Consider the following 19,053-nt stretch of genomic DNA (forward strand, 5'->3'; position numbering starts at 1 on the left):
ACCCTTTATTGTTCTGGGTTTACCCATGTCACTAGATAGAAGAGAAAGCAGGGGTTGAGGGGGGAGTCGAGGGGATTGAGGGAGGAAGAGAGGGAGGGAGGGACGGAGAGAGAGAGAGAGAGAGAGAGAGAGAGAGAGAGAGAGATCTGAATCTAATTTCTTTTCTTGTTTCTTCTTTGACCATGACTACTAACAAACTGCAACCAACCCCCCTGAATGATCAACAACTACCTACCCCACCTATCGGGGCCCTAGCATTTTCGTATCCCCTGAAAAGTTCCCAGAATTCTAAACATCACTCAATCACAGAAACTATCATCACCTGGCTGAAGGTTTTAAAGAAACCAAAATTCCAGAATTCTCACTGCAGCCCTCCATGTGGAGGTAATTTCTGTGTTGTAGTCATAGTTACTCTTCTGCTATTGTGCTAAGACACTGTGACTGATGCTACTTATAAAAGATAGAGTTTATTGGGGCCTATAGTTTCACAGGGTGGGTTCATGATCATCGTGATAGGGAGCAGGGCAGCATGATGGCAAATGGAGTTGGCTTTTGAAACCTCAAAGCCCTCTTTCTTCTCCAAGTTCCTCCATCCAGGCCACGCCTCCTCATCTTTTCTTTTTTTTTTTTTTTTTTTTTTTTTGATTCAAGTCCTTTATCATTTATTCTTTTGGTAAACATCAGATATTATGAGCAAAGCTATCTTGCTCACAACAGTTACACATTCTTTGTTTTACTTTTTACAAGCTATAAATATATGTAAGTAGATAAAATTCTTGGCTGAAGACACATTCTAGAATTTTGATATAAATGTTTTTAATCAAGACTAAAGACAGCTTGTGGAAGTTCCATCAGACCAGCAGCAGCAAATTTAATTTGCATACATGGTTCTTAAATTAACACCTACTGTTTTTAAAAGAATTTTCCATTTATTACTAAAATGGTAGAAGTGGGCCATACATTTTCTTCATAAATATACTGGCCATTTTAAAATAAAACATATAAACAAAAATTAGAAATACATAATTAAGTACATTTGAATCCTTGTCAAAACAACAAAACATTAATGAGTTACTTTAGAGTATCTTTGTTGAAAATGGATTTTTCAATAACTGTTTCATAATGTTTTGTTTTATTACTCCGTAAGACTGATACTATAAGATGAAGATAACATTTCTTCAAAATAGGTTCAATGCATTTATTTTACAACTTTATGTTTTTATAAATTTCAGAATAAAAAAGAATCAAAAGTTACAAAGCAGACACCCTTCAGAATACACTGTGTAGCAGGCAGAGTACATTTTAGTCAGCTTGAATGATCTCAGAAAGTCCTTGCTCTACTGAGCAGTCTCTGCCAGCCTGCCACACTATTACCTGCTTTTAACATCATAAGCCCATTGTTTACTCATAAGACAGTATACACGGGTCAAAAGTCCAGATATTATACACATGATGCTCTACTTAGTTGTATTACTAAGTTGGAAAAAAACAGATTGCAACAAAAAGTTTCATTTTCATAAATTGTTGTGTTTTGTTGGTGCTAGAAACTGAACCCTGAGCCTCACCCATGGCAGACAAGTGCTCTGCTAGAGCTGTGTCCCCATCCCATGGCACTTTGTTACATAAGAACAGCAAACAGACTTGTGTGTGGGCACAGCTCTGTTACAAAGAATACTGCTCGAAGTGATTGAAAATCTGAGTAACATGAGTCATTCCACATAAAATCCTTGTGTACTGATTTTACCACACAGCTCTCTGCTTCTGTGACCTTCAACTCTTGCTATACTTGAGTGAAAACAAGTGATACATTATGTAACAAAATAATGTGTAGCCAGGGTTTTCATTGAATCCTAGAAAGTGAGCACAAGCAGAGGTCTTGTTACGACAGCTGGAGGGGGGAAGACTTAAAAAGGGAGTGTGGCCATGGCCCTCCCTTTCTGCATTACTCCAGCATCACCTTGCACGGGCGAGCAGTGAGAGGCCACTGGATGCCTCTCAGTAGGAAAGGCTCCAGAGAAAGCAAAGGAGCTGAGTAGTGTTGGGGCACGTGTACAAACTCTCCGTTGAGGAGAAACAAGGTTCAACCCTGACCCCAGCCTCTGCGGGAGAGACCGGCACTGCAGGAGTTACAAACTTAGAAAGCTACACGTACATAAAAGGGGAATCTCCAATTTGTTACAAAGACACAAAACTGACACAATTAACACCTATTTACCACTGATTTCATTCATTTCTTTATACTGATTCTCATAAGTATTCAAAATGTCTTAACTACTGTAGTAGTTTCCTCTTAGCAGCAGAGATGTGCTGCATAAAAAGCGGCACACTCCTGACCCTAGTAACACCAAGGTCACTGGGATCACGAGCACTTTATAAGACTGATAAACCTGCTGTCATGACAATGTTCCTATGATGACAGAGACTGAGTCTCCACACTTTTAAGAAAAATTAAATTGAAATCTTCATTTTTGCAACATAAAGCTGGGGGGGCCAAAATCTAAAACAAAATTTATTCCAAACCAGAATGAGCAGGACACCTAAAAATAATTATCGGGAAGAGAAACACCTTGGTGTGTGATGACGTCCTCCACAAACTGCCACTGAGAGAGCACTGGTTAAAGTTAATCCAACGTGTTTCTTAAAGCTGTTAGTAAGCTTATTCATAAAACTCCTGTAAGGTAGCTGTGTTCTTCAGTAGCATTTACAACAATCTAGCACTTGGTAGATTGGCACACTTTATAAAACTGTAACATTTTGTAAACTAGCTGCAATTTTCAGTAGCTGAGTTCACCAACCGTGTAACAGAATTATAATGTTCTCCTAAGCCATAGGCATGCCTCATGTATACTAGTACTAATGGATTCCTCGGATACTCTTCACCAACTATAATAGGAGGAGCATCTGCCTGTAGTATCTCGATTGGTGTTTGTAAGATGTGAGACAGAGCTCTTAGCTCGAGCTGACCGCCCCATGCCGCTGTGTTTACAATATCGTCACAGTACTTCCCAAACTCTTCTGGCGTGTACATAGCTCCTGTGCTGGGGTTTGTTAGAAACGGCAGGAAGTCATCTGAATGGCTTTGCATATACTCAGCAGTCTGCTTCCTTAGGGTAGCCACAGTCAGTGCACAGTCTTGTTCTCTCAGCTGATCCTCAAGTGCTCCATACATACAATGACCATCAGATGGAATATGTTTAATTTCCAATTCTCTGGCTGCCAATATTTGAGCAAGTTTTTCACTCTCAAGATGTCTGGCTCCAGATAAGTTCTCAATTTCAGCCTCTGCTATTCTTTCTTCCCGCTCCTTTTCCAATGCAGCCTTCTTTTCCCGTCTCTTTTGTGCTTTTGAAATCCGAGGTGGTTGATTCTCAAGTACCAAGTTTGAAATGTTAACAGCAACAGAATCTATCTTACTGTCCTTGAAAGTCAATTGCTTCAATTGCTCCAGTTCTTCCCTGTGTTTTTGCTCCATTTCTCTCTCCAATTTAGCAACATCTTCCGTGAGCTGCTTCCTCCTCTTTTTGTCGTTTTTGGGAACAGCGTTCTTCATTCCCTGAATTTTGGCTTGCAGCTCCTTCTTCTCCTTCCGATGCCTTCTCAGCAGCTGCTCCTCATCATCGAGCTCTTCAGCCACGACCTCCTCCATGACGACCAGGCGGCCCGGCACACGCGCTGAAGGAGAGCCACACCCTCCTCATCTTTTCTAAGTAGTTCCACAAACCAGGGACCAAACCTTCAAGTATATGTACCTAGGAGGTCGTTCTCATTCACAGCATGACATGCTGGCATGTATAAGTGGTTCCATCAACTTGCTGGATATGCATGGGATGCAGACTTTTGATGAGTACTGTCACGTTGTTTAAAGATGGGACATGCTCTCACCTATTTGCACATCCTGTTAAAGTTAAAGTTTTTTTTTTTTTTTGATACTTTTTTTTCTTACTCCTTTTAAGCAATCACCCAAATCAGTACCATCCCCCATGTCTCTCTCCATCTCAACTGAAAATGAGTAAAACCAGCCAAGTGTTAGCTACCGTCGGCTGCACGTATTCCTTGAGCTGTTCTTACAGGTTACCTGCAATGCTCCACCCTGCCAGGGTTTCTATTCTTCCTGTGAAGACCAGTGTGATGGGTGCTAATTGTGAGTATAATGTTCCAGTACGGGGAATTTCAGTAAGAGCTGAAACATTTTTTGGTTTCACCCTACATTTCATAAATATTTGTGAAATCTGTTTGAAAAGGCATGTATTGTTCTCTTACATGCAGTCTGTGAAGTCATCAAGGTCCTGACTTAGGATTAATCAGAGGTCATGCATCTGACCTACCTACTTTCCTATTGTGATGATGGCTTTGTTTCCACCCTTTATTAGATCCTTGTTCTGATGTTCAGCGTGGGTACAGGTTGCTGAAGCCAGAGACATTTCAGTCATTACGATCTCCCTTCTATTTGATTCTTCCAGTTCTTAGATTCTCCTTTAGTTTTATTTATACTTTGTGGATCTGAATAGATCTGACAGTGCTCATTGTTCACTGGTGCCAGCTGAGAAATTCTCCTTATCTGTTTTTGTAAGGATAGCTGTCATGTTTACACTGCACCTCAAGAAACTTCTGTCTTTTTAATCTGCTCACTTAATTGCATTTAGTTTTTGAAAAAGCAGTTGTAAAATTGTGAACCTGACATCTTTAGACTTAAATATGCATGATTACACAGTATTGTGTCTTCCATGTGGATGCTATTCTGGGCTGTGTGTGCATGAGAAGCGTCACTTCCCACCTTTGGTAGGAATAGAGCAACTTTTGCTATCTCTCCTTTTCTCCCTTTTCAAGTTCTTACCAAAGTTCTGGCTATGTCTTATGAAAAAGGTGGAAACCATGTCTTTGCTCTCTGAAGTCTATATCTCAAGTGGGTATGAGACTCACAGCAGTTCTGTTTACATTGCCATTGGTCACTGGCAGGCTGGCACAGCTGTTTCGACTTAAACCCAAGGCAGTTGCTATGGAAATGGCTGAGTAGAAATAGGTCATGTTTAAAGTCCTTTCCCTCAAGTAAAAAGCAGTGTTATAACTTCAGGTTGTCTTGGTTGAGCAGCAAATGTGTAGATGGGCAACTGCATCCAACACTTTCTTGTTTTAGGATGATGTGATTTTTATGTTTTTATGCCAGCCTGTCCAACATTGCAGCTTCTACTCAGTAAACAAAACACCCAGGAAAGACCAGTGGTAGGGGTAGGGTCATTTGCTGTACGATTCTGGATAACTCTCTAAGTGTTTTTGTTCATAAAAGTTGCTTTATTTCATAAAAATTCCTATGTATGGTAGAATAGCTATATTTTCAAGACAGAGCTAGAAGTTCAAGGAAAAGTTTGAAAAACATTAAATTAATAACCCTGACATTTGGGAATGGAGACTGGGACTGCTGGTTAAGAGCACTGGTTTGTCTTCCAGAGGACCCAGGTTCAATTCCCAGCATGCAGATGTAAGCTTACAACTATCTGTAACACCAGGCTCAGGGATCTGATGTCCTCCTCGGCCTCCACAGGCACCAGACACACATGTGGTGCAGACTATATACACATTTTAAAAAAAATCTTAAACAAACAACTGCCATTTGCAAGAAGAAGGTATCTGGTGACATTGGGTGGAGTACGCCATGAATTTAGTCAGAAAGTATTCCGACTGGTCCAGAGCAAGTTGGCCAGGATGAACAAGGCCATCCATGCCTGATCTTATCCCAGTTATTAATGGGTGACTTTAATTTCTTGTGTCGTTTGGGGACTTTGTGCATCTGACCATCACAGTGCTGACCACAGTCAGTCTCACACACCGCTGCTGTCCTTATGTGTGCTGCGGCATTGTCTAATTGGGAGGGCATCTTCCCGCTCACCTCCTTCATAGTGCATCTTGCTGTGGAGGAACAGGCTGCCTTATGTGTAGAAGGTTCTTGATGCAAGACTGTGATGAAAGACTGTCATTATGTATTCTTCTTTAGAATATTCTGATAGGATACCTGCTGTTCCTTGACTTTGTACCCCTCGGGCACTTCCCACAGGGAAGTCCATATTGTGGAAGGGTGATCTGATGGGTGGATGAGGCACAGACTGACTGAAGAACTATTGATGGTGGGTTTTACTAATTGGAATATGTGCTCTATGAAAGCTTACTGCAATTTTGTAACATGCAGTAACATGAATAAATGATAAGAAGACTGGCAACTCACATGGGTTATTCGGACTCCTTATCCAAATGCTTTGTATGTATTTTGTTATATTTGTATATTTGTATGTTATTTTGTTATATAATCCTTGTGACAACCCTAGGAAACACAGCGATTTTGAAAAAAGCCTTTGTATTGATTTTTTTGGTGTGAGTTTCACATCATGCACCCCTATCCCTCTCACCTCCCAGTCCCTCTGTATCTGCCCTCTGCTCTTGCAACCTCCCTGTCAAAGAAAACAAAAAATAGAAATTAAAAGTTGAAAAACAAACAAAAATATGCCCCCCCCCCCCCCGCCTCAATCTCACTGTGGAAGCTGTGGTATGTCATGGTGTGTCACACAATACACCCTTTTGCCCACACAGCTTTACTTGTAAATGGTCATTGTGATGAGTCATTGGTCTGGTTCAAGGCCTCTGGCTTCTGCTGCACCATCAGTACTGGATCCTCACCTAGACTCATCTTGGATATCCTGTCGCCCTGTGTCATGGCGACCCTGCACCTTTGCTTCTGTGGGACTGTCCCCTTCACACACTCTAACAGCTCATAGATGGGATAGATATTGGGGTGGACAACTCAAAGCCCCGGATTTGGGCCTATGTGGTAGCTAAGTTGGTCAGCCTGCCAGCTCTCTAGCATCTAAGCCAACCGGACCAGCTTTCTCAGACTGCCCAGGCGAGTGGCTAGACAACTGGAGAGGGGTAAACACGGGGAGTTTTTTATGTTCACATAAAAACTTATGTAAACTGGGGCCTGGAGAATATAGAGAGTCCGAGATCTTATGTCTTGTAGCATGTCAGGTGCTTCTATTGTGGTGCCAATGTGAAGTATGTGTTAACATATAAAATGACTAATGGTTTTCCTGGTTGTCACTATAGCAGACAATTTGCTCTTTGGAGGAACACGTGGCCATGTCTAGATTCATTTGTTGTATGCCACAGTTGGGATAAAACTGGGGTCTTGTGGGTAGAGGTCAGAAGTGCTGCTTCACATTCTACCTTAGGCCGAGCAGGAGGCCCTAACCAAGACAGAATTATATGTCCTAGAGAATGTCCAGAGTGCTGAGGCTGGTGAAACCTGTTTTGGGATGTATGCTCATTTGATTCTTTGGTCCTTCACCCTTGTTAAGTGCATGTATATTCTCAGGTATTTTTTTAAAATTATATCTAGCTATACTAACATGTATTATTAGGCAAATATTTTATGGAAACAAAATTAGACCTACACTCTATAGGTTACCTTTGTAACAGTACATGATAAATTTCCATGTTAAAGTAAGTTTTGCTAACTATCTATAGGAAAACAGGATAATTTTGTAATTTTTATTTAGAAGGTCTTGTAGTCTACATGTATTTCTTGCTTGTGTTCTATATAGTCTGCATATGCCGTTGCATTCAGATCCTTGCTGTTTTGAACTAAAGAGTCTGTGGTCTTTGGTCCCTGTGTCCCCTCCTGTGTGATGAGTTCTTTTACCTTAAAATTTGTCAACAGTTGTATGTTTTGGATGGCGTTCAAGAGTTGATGTGACATTGCAGAAAGGAAAAAAGTAAGAAGCAGAGAAGGACAGGGAAGGGATGTCAGGGCCATTGGCCTGATGTGTGAGGAGGGGTCTGGGTACAAGGGTACATTTTGGTTTTACAAAGGTACAACCTGTCCATATGCCATCTTAAACTGCACTCTGGTAATTTCTGGTACATAGCAGCCCAACACCATCCCTGGCCTGAGGCATTTTCTTCTGCATTAGGGACCTCCACCTGGTAAAGCCAGATCCTGGATTACGCTGCAAAAAAGAGTTTCAGGATGAGCCAAAGTAGAGTGGAGTTAGTGAGCTCACTGAGTATGTCGACAGTAAGTCAGCTGGGGAAAGGACAGTGCACAGTACCAAGCCATGGGCCAGGGTGTTGGACAGCCATGCAGGACTCTGCTCTGGCTGTGTATGGTCCTGTGGCTTTCTAAGTTACATTCCACAGCAGAAGTTATTTATAACAAAGTTTCAAGAATAAGCAAAACTTAAAATTGAAGCAAAAATGTATGAATTGGTTTACTTATTTTTCTTAAAGGTTTTTCTTTTAAAGCTGTAAGGTAGTTTACCAGTTTTCCATGCAGAGATGAGAAAGGACTGAGAGTGTGATAAGACTAAACGTTTTGGTGTTCTGGCCCAGGCAAGCAGAGTTCATTTGTAGCTTTTAGCTTCTTTGTTTGCCATCTTTAGAACTCCCTAGAGGGAGTTTTGGCAATATCAGTTGTGGACTTTTTGTTTGTTTTCTGTCTTTGACTCAGCAAGAAAGGCAAAGTAGATTCCAAGACAAGGACTGCTTCTTTCCTTTGTCACACCTTTTTATTTTTGCCTGTTGTTCTATCCTGCCCCAGTGGGACTTGGCGGTTGAATTCAGTGAAATGCTGGGGATAGTGAAAGGAGTGGTGAGCCGCTGCTGCAGCAGCCCTTGGGTCTCCTCTGCAGAACTCAGCTTTGTGGGTGTTTTCCTCTGAAGGCTTGGGGAGCTGGAGGCGCTTCCTCCTTTTTTTTTTTTTTTTTAAATTAGATATTTTCTTTATTTACATTTCAAATGTTATCCACTTTCCTGGTTTCCCTTCTGAAAATCTCCTCCCCCTATCCCTTCCCCATCCCCCTGCTCACCAACCCACCCATTTGTGCTTCCTGGCCCTGGCATTCCCCTATACTGGGGCATAGAGCCTTCACAGGACCAAAGGCCTCTAGGAGCTTCCTCCTTGTCTGGCATTTGTTGTCTCCTCTAAAGACTGGCATATGGATAACTGAAGTCTTTCACAATGTAGAGTGAGTAGGCATGGACATCACCCAAAGCTACAAACTCTTTGAAGAAGATTCAGCCTGCTGTTTATTACAGTTCCAAACTAGAAATGTCTAAATGCGCATTAGTGGGCAGAATGGATACAAACAGATTGTCTATTTGTTTTCATTGCTAAACGTGGAAGAAATATTTCAAAATACAAAATATCATGAGAAAAAAAAAAAAGAATGAAGGCGGTCCAGTATCTACAATCCAGATTTAATGTATTTTGGTTTTTTTTTCCTTTTTTTAATTTAAGAGCTAGAATCTTCCATCGATAGCGCTTTGTGCTGGGAGTGGAGTTGGGCAGGTGGAGTCGTGGTTATTTTCCTGCAATCCAGAAGTGGAATGACTCGAGCTTTCTCAAGTCATCTTCCCTTGACACCAATCAAATTACCTGTCATTGGCACCAAACAGAACAAACCCAGATTAGCCGTAGATGAAGGGCATGCTCACAGTTCCTGCATGCTGTGAAATCTAATGCCTTGTAGTCGATCATGGTGAAGGACAAAATGCCTTTTCTATTGAAATGTTTAAACCAAAAGTCTTTTTCCATCAGGTTGTTGTGGAGATATCTTATATGTTTTGATTGTGTTAATGTGGAAAAAAATAGATGAGGGTAGTCTTGGCGCTCACAGTGACAGCTGTCATTGTCAGGAGGGACACAGTCCTTGTCAACTCCACCCCACCAGCTTATAAGGATGAAATGTGTTGAGAATACAGTTGGCCTGGGGCCAAACTCGAGTCCACTTCAGTCTATGTTAGAAGAATCTTTCCCAAGTTTCTGTTCTTCAGTATTAGCAGCAATGATTGATTTTTTTTTTTTTTGTGGCTCTCCTTGTGACTGCTTGTCATAGGGCCATGCTCAGTGAGACTGGTTCCTTGTCCCTACTGCTTGCTCAGTCATTACCCTAAGTTGCTAAGGGCAGAGCCTTAAGTCCTTTATGTTAGACTTCACCGTAATGGATGTTGGTGACTGTCTGCAAATGAACAAGCAGCCCCGGAGGAGGTTATACTGTGAAGAGCAGAGCCACAGTTCAAAACTACCTGTGACTGGCATCAAAGCTTTAGGTGCTAACCAGTCTGTTCCCTCCTCACCCGCATTGCTCTGGTGAGCACGATTAGCAGAACCCCCCAAAAGTGGCTAAGGTTCTAGTAACAGTTTCCTGAGTATTTCACAGTCTTGCCAGATTTGGCCCCCTCCTTTCTGTGTTAGTTGAGGCTGGATTGAGATCCTGTTTCACAGAAGGTCTGTCAGACGTTTTGTTGAGCTGCAGATTGAACCATGATCTTTTAAACATAGTTTCTTGTTTTTCTTCTGAGTCCACTTGATCCCTGGCCATTTGGATAACCTTTAACCTCATGTTTAATGTGAAGATGAACTGTTTCTTCATCTTTTAAGTTGGTGACATACCTCACTTCCTATCTACCACTTGTCACAGCTTATAGAGGATAAATGGGCAGGACGGCCTTAGAAAATCCCTGTAGCTATGTGGCACTTAAATAGACTTGTATGAACTAATGGTTTTTTGTTTGACTATGTGGTCACATATAAGTCTATGGTACTGATACTCTGTAAAGTTTTTTATTTTAGAACCCAAATAGGCCTCATGACCCTATGTGAGATTTTTATTATTTGGCTGTGTGTATGAGTACGGTGTATTTCTGGAGTCATAGTAGCTGATGGAAGCCTATTTTCGGTTGCTTTGAGGTTGCAGCTGCTCCATGGTGGTTGCCTGTTAAAGGAGCTAATTGGAGACACCCAGAGGGTCCGGACTCCAGTATTCTGCACAGGTGAGTCTGGTCATGCCCTGATGATATGGGTTGTTCCAATGAAAATTTCTGTGCTCTTGCAGAACTCAGTGACTCTCTTCATATGTAAAATGAATGGCAGGTATAATCAGCCACTCTTGGGAGGGCAAGGAGATGATGGGAAATAATGTATATGAAGTCCCAGTCACAGTGTCTGCTCACGGAAGGCTTTGACTAAATGGACTCTTTCCTGCTTCATTTGGCTTCAGAGTTCCTCCTCACAGATTGCCTTGCTTTGGACAGGCTATCACAAATGACATGACACATTTACTCAGAACAGTCTATCCACGAATGAGTCTTTATGTGAAAGAAGACTGTCACTCTTATGGATACTAGTTGTGTCCTGTCAGGTGGCCTTTGGTATAGTATCCATGTACTTTTTAGTCCTCGACTGATACACTTAGAAGCCAAAATCTGACTAAAAAAACAAAACAAAACCCAGAGTGGCAGCACGTCTCCGGGGTGGCAAGGAGGTAATTATCTTAAGCAAAAATAGAGATGCACATTATACCCTGGGGACGAAGCGGGGTTTCAGTTATGACTTGGCTTCCAACAGCCAGGAAGCTGTTTGCCTAACCCCATTCTTCAGACAGGGCTTTTGGCCTTCGTTTCTAACTATATTCAAGGTTATTCCCCTTAAAATCAGGGAGCAGGGAATATATATATGAACTTCAGCTCTAGAGACCCAACCCCCTTGATAGATACAAAATTTTTCAAGGTCTGAACTGGCTTCCTCTGTGTAGAAATTGATGGTGAGGTAGAAAGTTTCAGGATCCTTGAGGACCTGGGGTGGACTTGTTCTCTAGATCTCAATTTTACCTTCTTTTCCAGGTGCAAAGTTGGTTGTCAAGCTAGTAGAAGGAAAACCCAAAGGAGACTGCATTTTCATTTGTGGTGCTAAGACTTGAACCCACAGCCATCTGTTTTATGACTGAGCTGTACTCCCAAATTGGAATATACTTTTAAATTTATGCACTAGACTCAGAGCTACTCAGGAACCTTTGTGGAGTAAATTAATGAATGTCCTATAGGAATTCAGAGATGCATGAGGAGTTAGGTGGGCCAGTCTAGGTCACCTAAGAGTGAGTGGTGATTTCAGCTCCAGTGACTTCCTCCATCCTCTCAAGAAAGGCTGCTAGTGTGAGGCAGATGGTGACCCTTAGTAGGATAGCAGAAACATGCAAAGTTAAAAGCTAGGTGTCTGGAAACAGGCTAAGAGTTTGGCATGTCTTTTAGGAACTCACAGATGTGTAAGGGAGTAGATGCCAAAACTACCATGTAAGCCCAACAAAGTTCTGGTTTAGTTTGCATGGAGCTCTGTGGAATGTACAGATTATAAGCTGAGCCTCTGTGGGCCTTATATCTCTGCTGTGGTAGTCACTGGAGGCTCTAAGGTGCCCTAACCATTTTGCAAAATGTGGAAGGAGCCAGAAGCATCTGCTGATGACTACGCAGCTGAGCCAATGGGGGCAGAGCTTCACTGTGCCTGCCATCCCCATGGAATCTGTGGGCCTCCAAGGCTGCAAAGTGAAGAGACGCTTGAGTACAGAGAGGCTGTGACCCATTTGGGCATCTAAGACTTCAGAACTTCCCACTGGAGAGGACAGGTGTGTCACAGCTAGGCTTTGAAATCATGACTGTGGTCACTTTCTGAATCTACCTCCTGCTTTCTGTTCAGGCCATTGTCTCTTTTAACTGCGCTTGCTCCTCTCTAGGTCAAATCATCCGGTTCTCCATGTTTCCTGGAACGACGCTGTTGCCTACTGCACATGGGCGGGGAAGAGGTTGCCTACTGAGGCAGAGTGGGAATACAGCTGTAGAGGAGGCCTGCAGAACAGGTACTCAAACACAAGGCCTTGCCTTGCCCTGCAATGTGTTGACATTCTCTTCCACACCTTCTTCCTCTGCTCCTCCCTTCTCTCTTCTCTTCGGCTCCCTGGAACTTGCTGTGGTCAGGAAGTTGATTAATAACAGCTGGCTTTTCTTCTTCCTTGTGAGGTGCTTTGGTGACACTAGTGGGTGAGTCACAAAATTTTTACAGTTCCTAAAGCCAGGTATGGGACCAAATGGACTCTGTAGTGGCAGAGTGAGCGCTGGCCGCACACCCGCTCCTGTGTATCCCTCCTCAGAGCTGCTTGGCAGGCTGCCCTGCTTTTAGCATTTTCTTATTTTGGCTGTCTTCTGAAGCCATGGTATTCTCTGCTTCTACAGCCATGAGACAGAAAACTCATGTTTGGGTCACATCTTCTAGGAAAAGCTCCTTAAAATAGACAGGGCTTAAAACAAAGTGTGGTACGCAGTGCCTGCTCATGTTACCATATAAGTCCAGAGTGATGCCTTGTGTCTCCGATCTCTAGAAGGCCTCTTTCAGTCATATCATTTATCTCAGGCCTTCTCAGTGCTGAGGAGAGACTGACGTTTTGCACACTTGACACGAGTTGTTATAAGAAAATTTCTAAAAGTCCCAATTAAAAGTTATATTTACAAGGGTATCTTTTAAAAAAACAGTTCACCCAGGACAGACATGCATTGTTTGTTCTCTCCCACTGCATCTTTCTTTTGACTGTGGTCCAGAAGCCCGTGACCATGCTGATGCCTGTGTCTCTCCTCACAGGCTTTTCCCCTGGGGCAACAAACTGCAGCCCAAAGGACAGCATTATGCCAACATCTGGCAGGGCAAGTTTCCTGTGAGCAACACTGGCGAGGATGGTTTCCAAGGAACTGCCCCCGTGAGTAAGCAGGCTTCTCGAGAAGGGCTATGTGCCTGGGAACCAAGGCACTGGGACTGGGTTGGAAGACCTGGGTCTGACACCAGCATCTGGAGGTTGAGGCAGGAGAATCAGAACTTCAGCTTGGCTACATAGTGAGTTCTAGGCGAGCTTGACTTACAGGAAGCCCCATCTGAAGAACACAAAACCAGCGCCAGAGAAATTCATCAGTGAGGAGAGGTAATTGTAAGCAAGTGTGCTGACCCAGGTTATTACCTAGAACCCTTATAATGGGAGGAGAGAGCAGAATCTTGTAAGTTGTCTCCTTGTTTCCACACACACTGTAGCATGAACTTGCCCAAATATATTGTGCGTGTATGTGTGTGTGTGTGTGTGTGAAAGGCACCATTTGCTCTCTGACCAACAGTGTTCTTCCTTCATTATCCACCCTCAAGAGTGGCAAGTGCTAGAAATCATCAGATGTCTCCTTTGGGGTGCATTTTTTTTGTGTGTGTGACTATATAATGCACACTATAAGAAAGACTCTCTGGATAGAGGAAGAAGCTAAGCTGGCCTGGCAGTCTACTTCCCAGGTTAATCTCTATTAGCACTCTGGTCCCTGACCTTCCACTCGTCCTAGGGGTTAATGGTGATGGTGGCGCCAGCTTTGCAGTGTGCCAGGATTACTGTTCCATTATCATGCATAGATCTGCTCATTTGTAATGTCCATTTAACTCTTTAAGATGGGTATTGGTGTGCCTGTGACATTCTGAGGCACAGAGATGTAAACTCCTGTTCCAGTTTACATAGCTGGGAAAGTGACCACAGCTGATTCAAATCCCAGCTTGGCTTGTTCCCAAATCCCATGATCCTAACTACCCTTTTAGCCAGCATGTGTATCTCTGGTGTCTAGTCAGGGTTTCTATTCCTGCACAAACATCATGACCAAGAAACAAGTTGGGGAGGAAAGGGTTTATTCGGCTTACACTTCCATACTGCTGTTCATCACCAAGGAAGTCAGGACTGGAACTCAAGCAGGTCAGAAAGCAGGAGCTGATGCAGAGGCTATGGAGGGATGTTCTTTACTGGCTTGCCTCCCCTGGCTTGCTCAGCCTTCTCTCTTATAGAACCAAGATTACCAGCCCAGAGATGATCCCACCCACAAGGGGCCTTTCCCCCTTGATCACTAATTGAGAAAATGCCTTACAGTTGGATCTCATGGAGGCATTTCTTCAACTGAAGCTCCTTTCTCTGTGATAACTCCAGCTGTGTCAAGTTGGCACAAAACTAGCCAGTACATCTGGTATATATGTAGCATATATATTTTTATATATTCCTTTTAAATCATATTGGATAGAATATTTTAAAGATGTTATTTTTAGTTATTTGTGTAAGGGTATGTGCAGGCGTCCACAGAACCTAGAAGAGAAAGTTGGGTCCCCTAGAACTTGAGTTGTTACATACAGTTAGTTTTAACTTTGGTGCTGGAAAATGAAGTTGTGTCCTCTGGAAGAGCAGTGCATGTGTTCATCCATCTCGCTGGCCTCGGGATGGAAGACTTGGGATCCCGCTGCTTCCCCTTTACCGCCAGGAGCGTTTTATCTGTCATGCATAGACCATGATCACATTGCCATTCACAGGCTGGATAACCTGTCATATAAATTATAAGTCCTGATTTGCTTAAATAATACTGCAGTGAACATCTTGTATATTCATACTGAGCATCTCTGATTTTATAAAAAACAGATTCTCAGCGCAATCAATGGCTAAAGGGTAGAAAATGTCTCAAATGTCTCTCCATTCTCCTTTTTCACTTCCTCTTCCACCGGCAATCAACCCAATATCTTGCCTATGGCTAAGCATGTGTTCTCCCACTGAGATACACTCCCACCCTAGAAATCTTCTCTTGACTAAATTGTGTCCAATAGTGCCCAAGGTATGTTTCCTTCTATTGATGCGGAAGAGTTCTTCTCTCATGGAGTTTTTACCAACAGTACAGCCATGAAGCTATGTTTAAAATCATCTCAGTTTATTTGTGTGGCTATAATAAAATCCCATAGACTTGGTCACTGATAAACAGGAACATGTCTCACAGATCTGGAAACTAGAAAGTCCAAGATGGACACCTTAGTAAGATTGGCATTTGTGTATCGCTTTGAAGGGAGCAACAGCACACTCGCTCAGTCTTGCGACTGTCTATAAAAGAACTCATGGCATCAGTCATTCCTTAGTCACCTCCCATAGGCCACTCTCTTAGTCCTGTTGAATTGAGGACTAAGTGTTAGCATGAGTTCTGAAGGGATACCATTCTTCAGACCAGAAAAAAGAAAAAACCAAAAAAAAAAAAAAAAACAACAACAACTTTATTTTCTCTTAAGACAACGAGGAAAGAAGTTTTATGATGTAGAAATAGCCCTACTGCCTGGGTTTGTTAGAAAGAAAGTGATTCTCTCTCTCTCTCTCTCTCTCTCTCTCCCTCCCTCCCTCCTCCTTCTTCTTAAAATTTGCATTTTTCCTCAAGAAAATCTTCCCGAAGAGTATATTTATACATTTGACACAGATATGTTATTTGGAATGTGACCAAATGGTTAGAAAGTTTCAGTTTGAAAACTAAATAAATGAGAGTAAAAGACCAAGAAATTCTGGGAAAAGAAAGAGTGAAGAGGCACCTGATGTAAGAAAAACTGAAAATCTGTTTGAGCTGTTGTTGGCATTGTAGCATTTGGAGCAGAATTTAGTTAAAAAGCAAGTTGCTTGAGGATATTGAGTCCTCCATAGCACATGATGCATTTGTGTTTGTATCCAATTCCATGTACGTGAGTTACATATATGTTAAGCCAACACAAACTGATGGGAGACGTTGCATTATTCAGTAAGGCAGAAAAGGCAAATCAAGCCATCTGGTCGCTGATTCCTCCTAAGTTTCCTTCAGGATAGCTGCTCCTCTTCCAGACACATAGTTTTGTTTGTAAAGCATTGGAAGTCTTAGAAGGCAGTGATTTCTACCTTTCTTCATGCTTTACATGGATAACAAGCCAAGCTTTTTGGTAGGAGCAGGGCATGGAGTGAGGACTTCTAGGGGACCTCTTGGCCAGCAGAAGTGGTGCTGGAGCAAAATGTCAGGGGTGGTGCCTGATGTGAGTGTGTGTGAAAGTCCAGGCAAGGAAGGCCTTGGCTGTCAGAACCTGTCAGATGCTCAGTAGGTAAAGCTGTTTGCCAGCTAGCACCATGGTCTAAGTTAAGTTAGATCCCTGGGATCTAAGGATGCTAGAAGAAGATAGACTTTCATTACCTGTCCTCTGACACCTACAGACACATTGTGCTACATGAGTGGGCATACACATACTCTTTTTTTCTCTCTTTCAAAAAATGTATTTAAAAAGATGTTAGTTGTTACAGAGAGCAGGGCAGTAGCTTCACTTATAGGTCCGGGTAGCACTGAAACGGATAGCACTGCATGTCAAACTCATTTCCAACTTCTCTGGACAAGAACACGTGAAGGAGCCTGGCAGGAAGTGGGACCTTGGCAGGAGGGGCCTCCCTCAAAATGTATAGTGCCACCTAGAGCAGCTGCAGTAAACCCTGAACCCAGAGTATTGCTCAGATGGAGCAGACCTTAGTTGTTATAGTAACAGCATTCACATGAGAGCTGTGAAGGCCAAAGTACAGAGTGTCCATTGTTCCACTGTTGAACAGGATCGTTTTGTCCTTAGAGATGGGGAGGCTCCATCCCAGAGGCACAGGTGACAGCTTCCATTGTCTCTGTTGTTGGAAGAAGTCTGTGGTAGCTTTAATAAACCAGATCAATAATGTAAGCCCCAGTCAATTTTAGTAAGAGACTATGATAAAGCTGCTTTGGACAATGACAGATATTTCCTGTGATTACCACCATAATATTGTATGTGTATTTAATTAAGTGAGCTGAAAGGAGGAGGAGGAGGAAGAGGAGGAGGAGGAAGGAGAGGAAGAGGAAGAGGAGGAGGAAGATGAAGAGGAGGAAGAAAAAATAATGAGTCATTTCTGGATACCTTTGTAAACAACATAAAGCTCAGAGGGCCTGATACACACACACACACACTCACACACACAGAGACGGAGAGACAGAATTAGAGACACAGAGACAGAGGAAGATCAGTATGAGATATGCACTCTCTGTAGATGTTTATTTTATTACCTTTATTGTGGTTCTTGGGATTGAACCTAGGACCACACTAGCACTAAGCTACACAAACGCCTGCTCTGCCCTTCCATTGTTTGGCATTAGTGTTTGACAAAGAGGTCAGCAGGTATCTGCAGAACTTAACCTAAAGACATTGCCCCCCAGTTACCAAGATAAAACTGTTAACAGTTACCAGCAGCTCTGAAGGAACCCATTCTTAAAGTAGACTTAATCAAGGATGAGGAAGGCTTCAGATGGGTCACATCTATGTTAGGTGTCTTTAAGTTTAGTTGATGCCTACAAAAATGACCTCAAATTGACCCGAACTGTCCTTTATATTGTCTTAGTTAGGGTTTCCATTGCCGTGATGAGACACTATGACAAAGGCATCTCTTATAAAGGATAAAATTTAATTGTAGCTGGCTTACAGTTTCATTGCAGTTTCTAACAGCCCGTTATTATCATGGTAGGAAGTGTGGCAGCATCCAGGCAGAAATGGTACCATGAGTGATACCATGGAGTGGTACCATGGAGTGAAGAATTCTACATCTTGATCCAAAGGCAGCTGGGAAGAGACTATGTTCCACACTGGGTGAAGCCTGTCTATAGGAGACCTCAGTGTCCACCTACACTGTGACATACTTCCTTCATCATTGTCACACCACCTCCAATAAGGCCATACTTCTTAATAGCGCTATTCCTTATGGCCAGGAATTCAAACACATGAATCTGTGGGGGCCGTACTTATACAAACCACCACAGTTGTCACCGTGCTCTCGGAAGTCGAGGACAAGAATCTAACTTACTGGGTTGTTTTCATTTTTAAGACAGGGTCAGGCTAGCACCAGACACCTCGAGACTGAGTGTTGCACACTGTGAACCTAGGGAGATGGAGGGATGTTTTGCTATTCTACTGTTCCACCATCACTAATTCATTTTGGTTTTAATGCTTAGCAGCTCGTTAGCATTTCAAGAAGGATTTGTCTTATCCTTTGTTTTCATGTGAGGTTCCTGGGAGGAAGTTTGGTTAGTGTGATTCATATGACCTTGAGCAGTGAGAATTCCATTTCCCACACTGCCCTGCTCACATATAATAAGTTAGTAACTAAGAGGGTGCTACCTTCCAGATTCTACTTCAGGTATTCTCTTATTTAACGGGGGAGGGCGAACCTTTGATGGGCACTGTTACTTCCCTGTTGAGGACTAACAGCCAAGGAAGGTTAACATGGTACCTCTCATGTACCGTCTAGAAACCTGGAGATGGATCCCTTCCTCTAGAATGTGTTTCAGTTACTCATTCCCCTTGCCTCGTAGTGTCTTCCACTTCCTCCCTGCAGCCTACTCGTTTCT

General features: G+C 42.7%; 1 protein-coding gene and 1 pseudogene across 1 annotated transcript in view; one reads left to right on the top strand and one right to left on the bottom strand.

Annotated features, from left to right (window-relative positions):
* The window catches only part of Sumf1 (sulfatase modifying factor 1), an 84,284-nt gene that overhangs the window by 22,997 nt on the left and 42,234 nt on the right, over window positions 1–19,053 (top strand). Inside the window, exons 4-6 of the mRNA XM_021164694.2 lie at window positions 10,736–10,818; window positions 12,552–12,674; window positions 13,451–13,565. Coding sequence (XP_021020353.1) covers window positions 10,736–10,818; window positions 12,552–12,674; window positions 13,451–13,565 — 321 coding nt within the window. The remainder of the gene's footprint in view (window positions 1–10,735; window positions 10,819–12,551; window positions 12,675–13,450; window positions 13,566–19,053) is intronic.
* LOC147003861 (deubiquitinase OTUD6B pseudogene) lies at window positions 2,067–3,701 on the bottom strand (annotated as a pseudogene).

This window comes from Mus caroli, unplaced genomic scaffold (genome assembly GCF_978045245.1).
Source record: "Mus caroli unplaced genomic scaffold, Mus_caroli_1 scaffold_7, whole genome shotgun sequence".
NCBI classification, from domain to species: domain Eukaryota; kingdom Metazoa; phylum Chordata; class Mammalia; order Rodentia; family Muridae; genus Mus; species Mus caroli.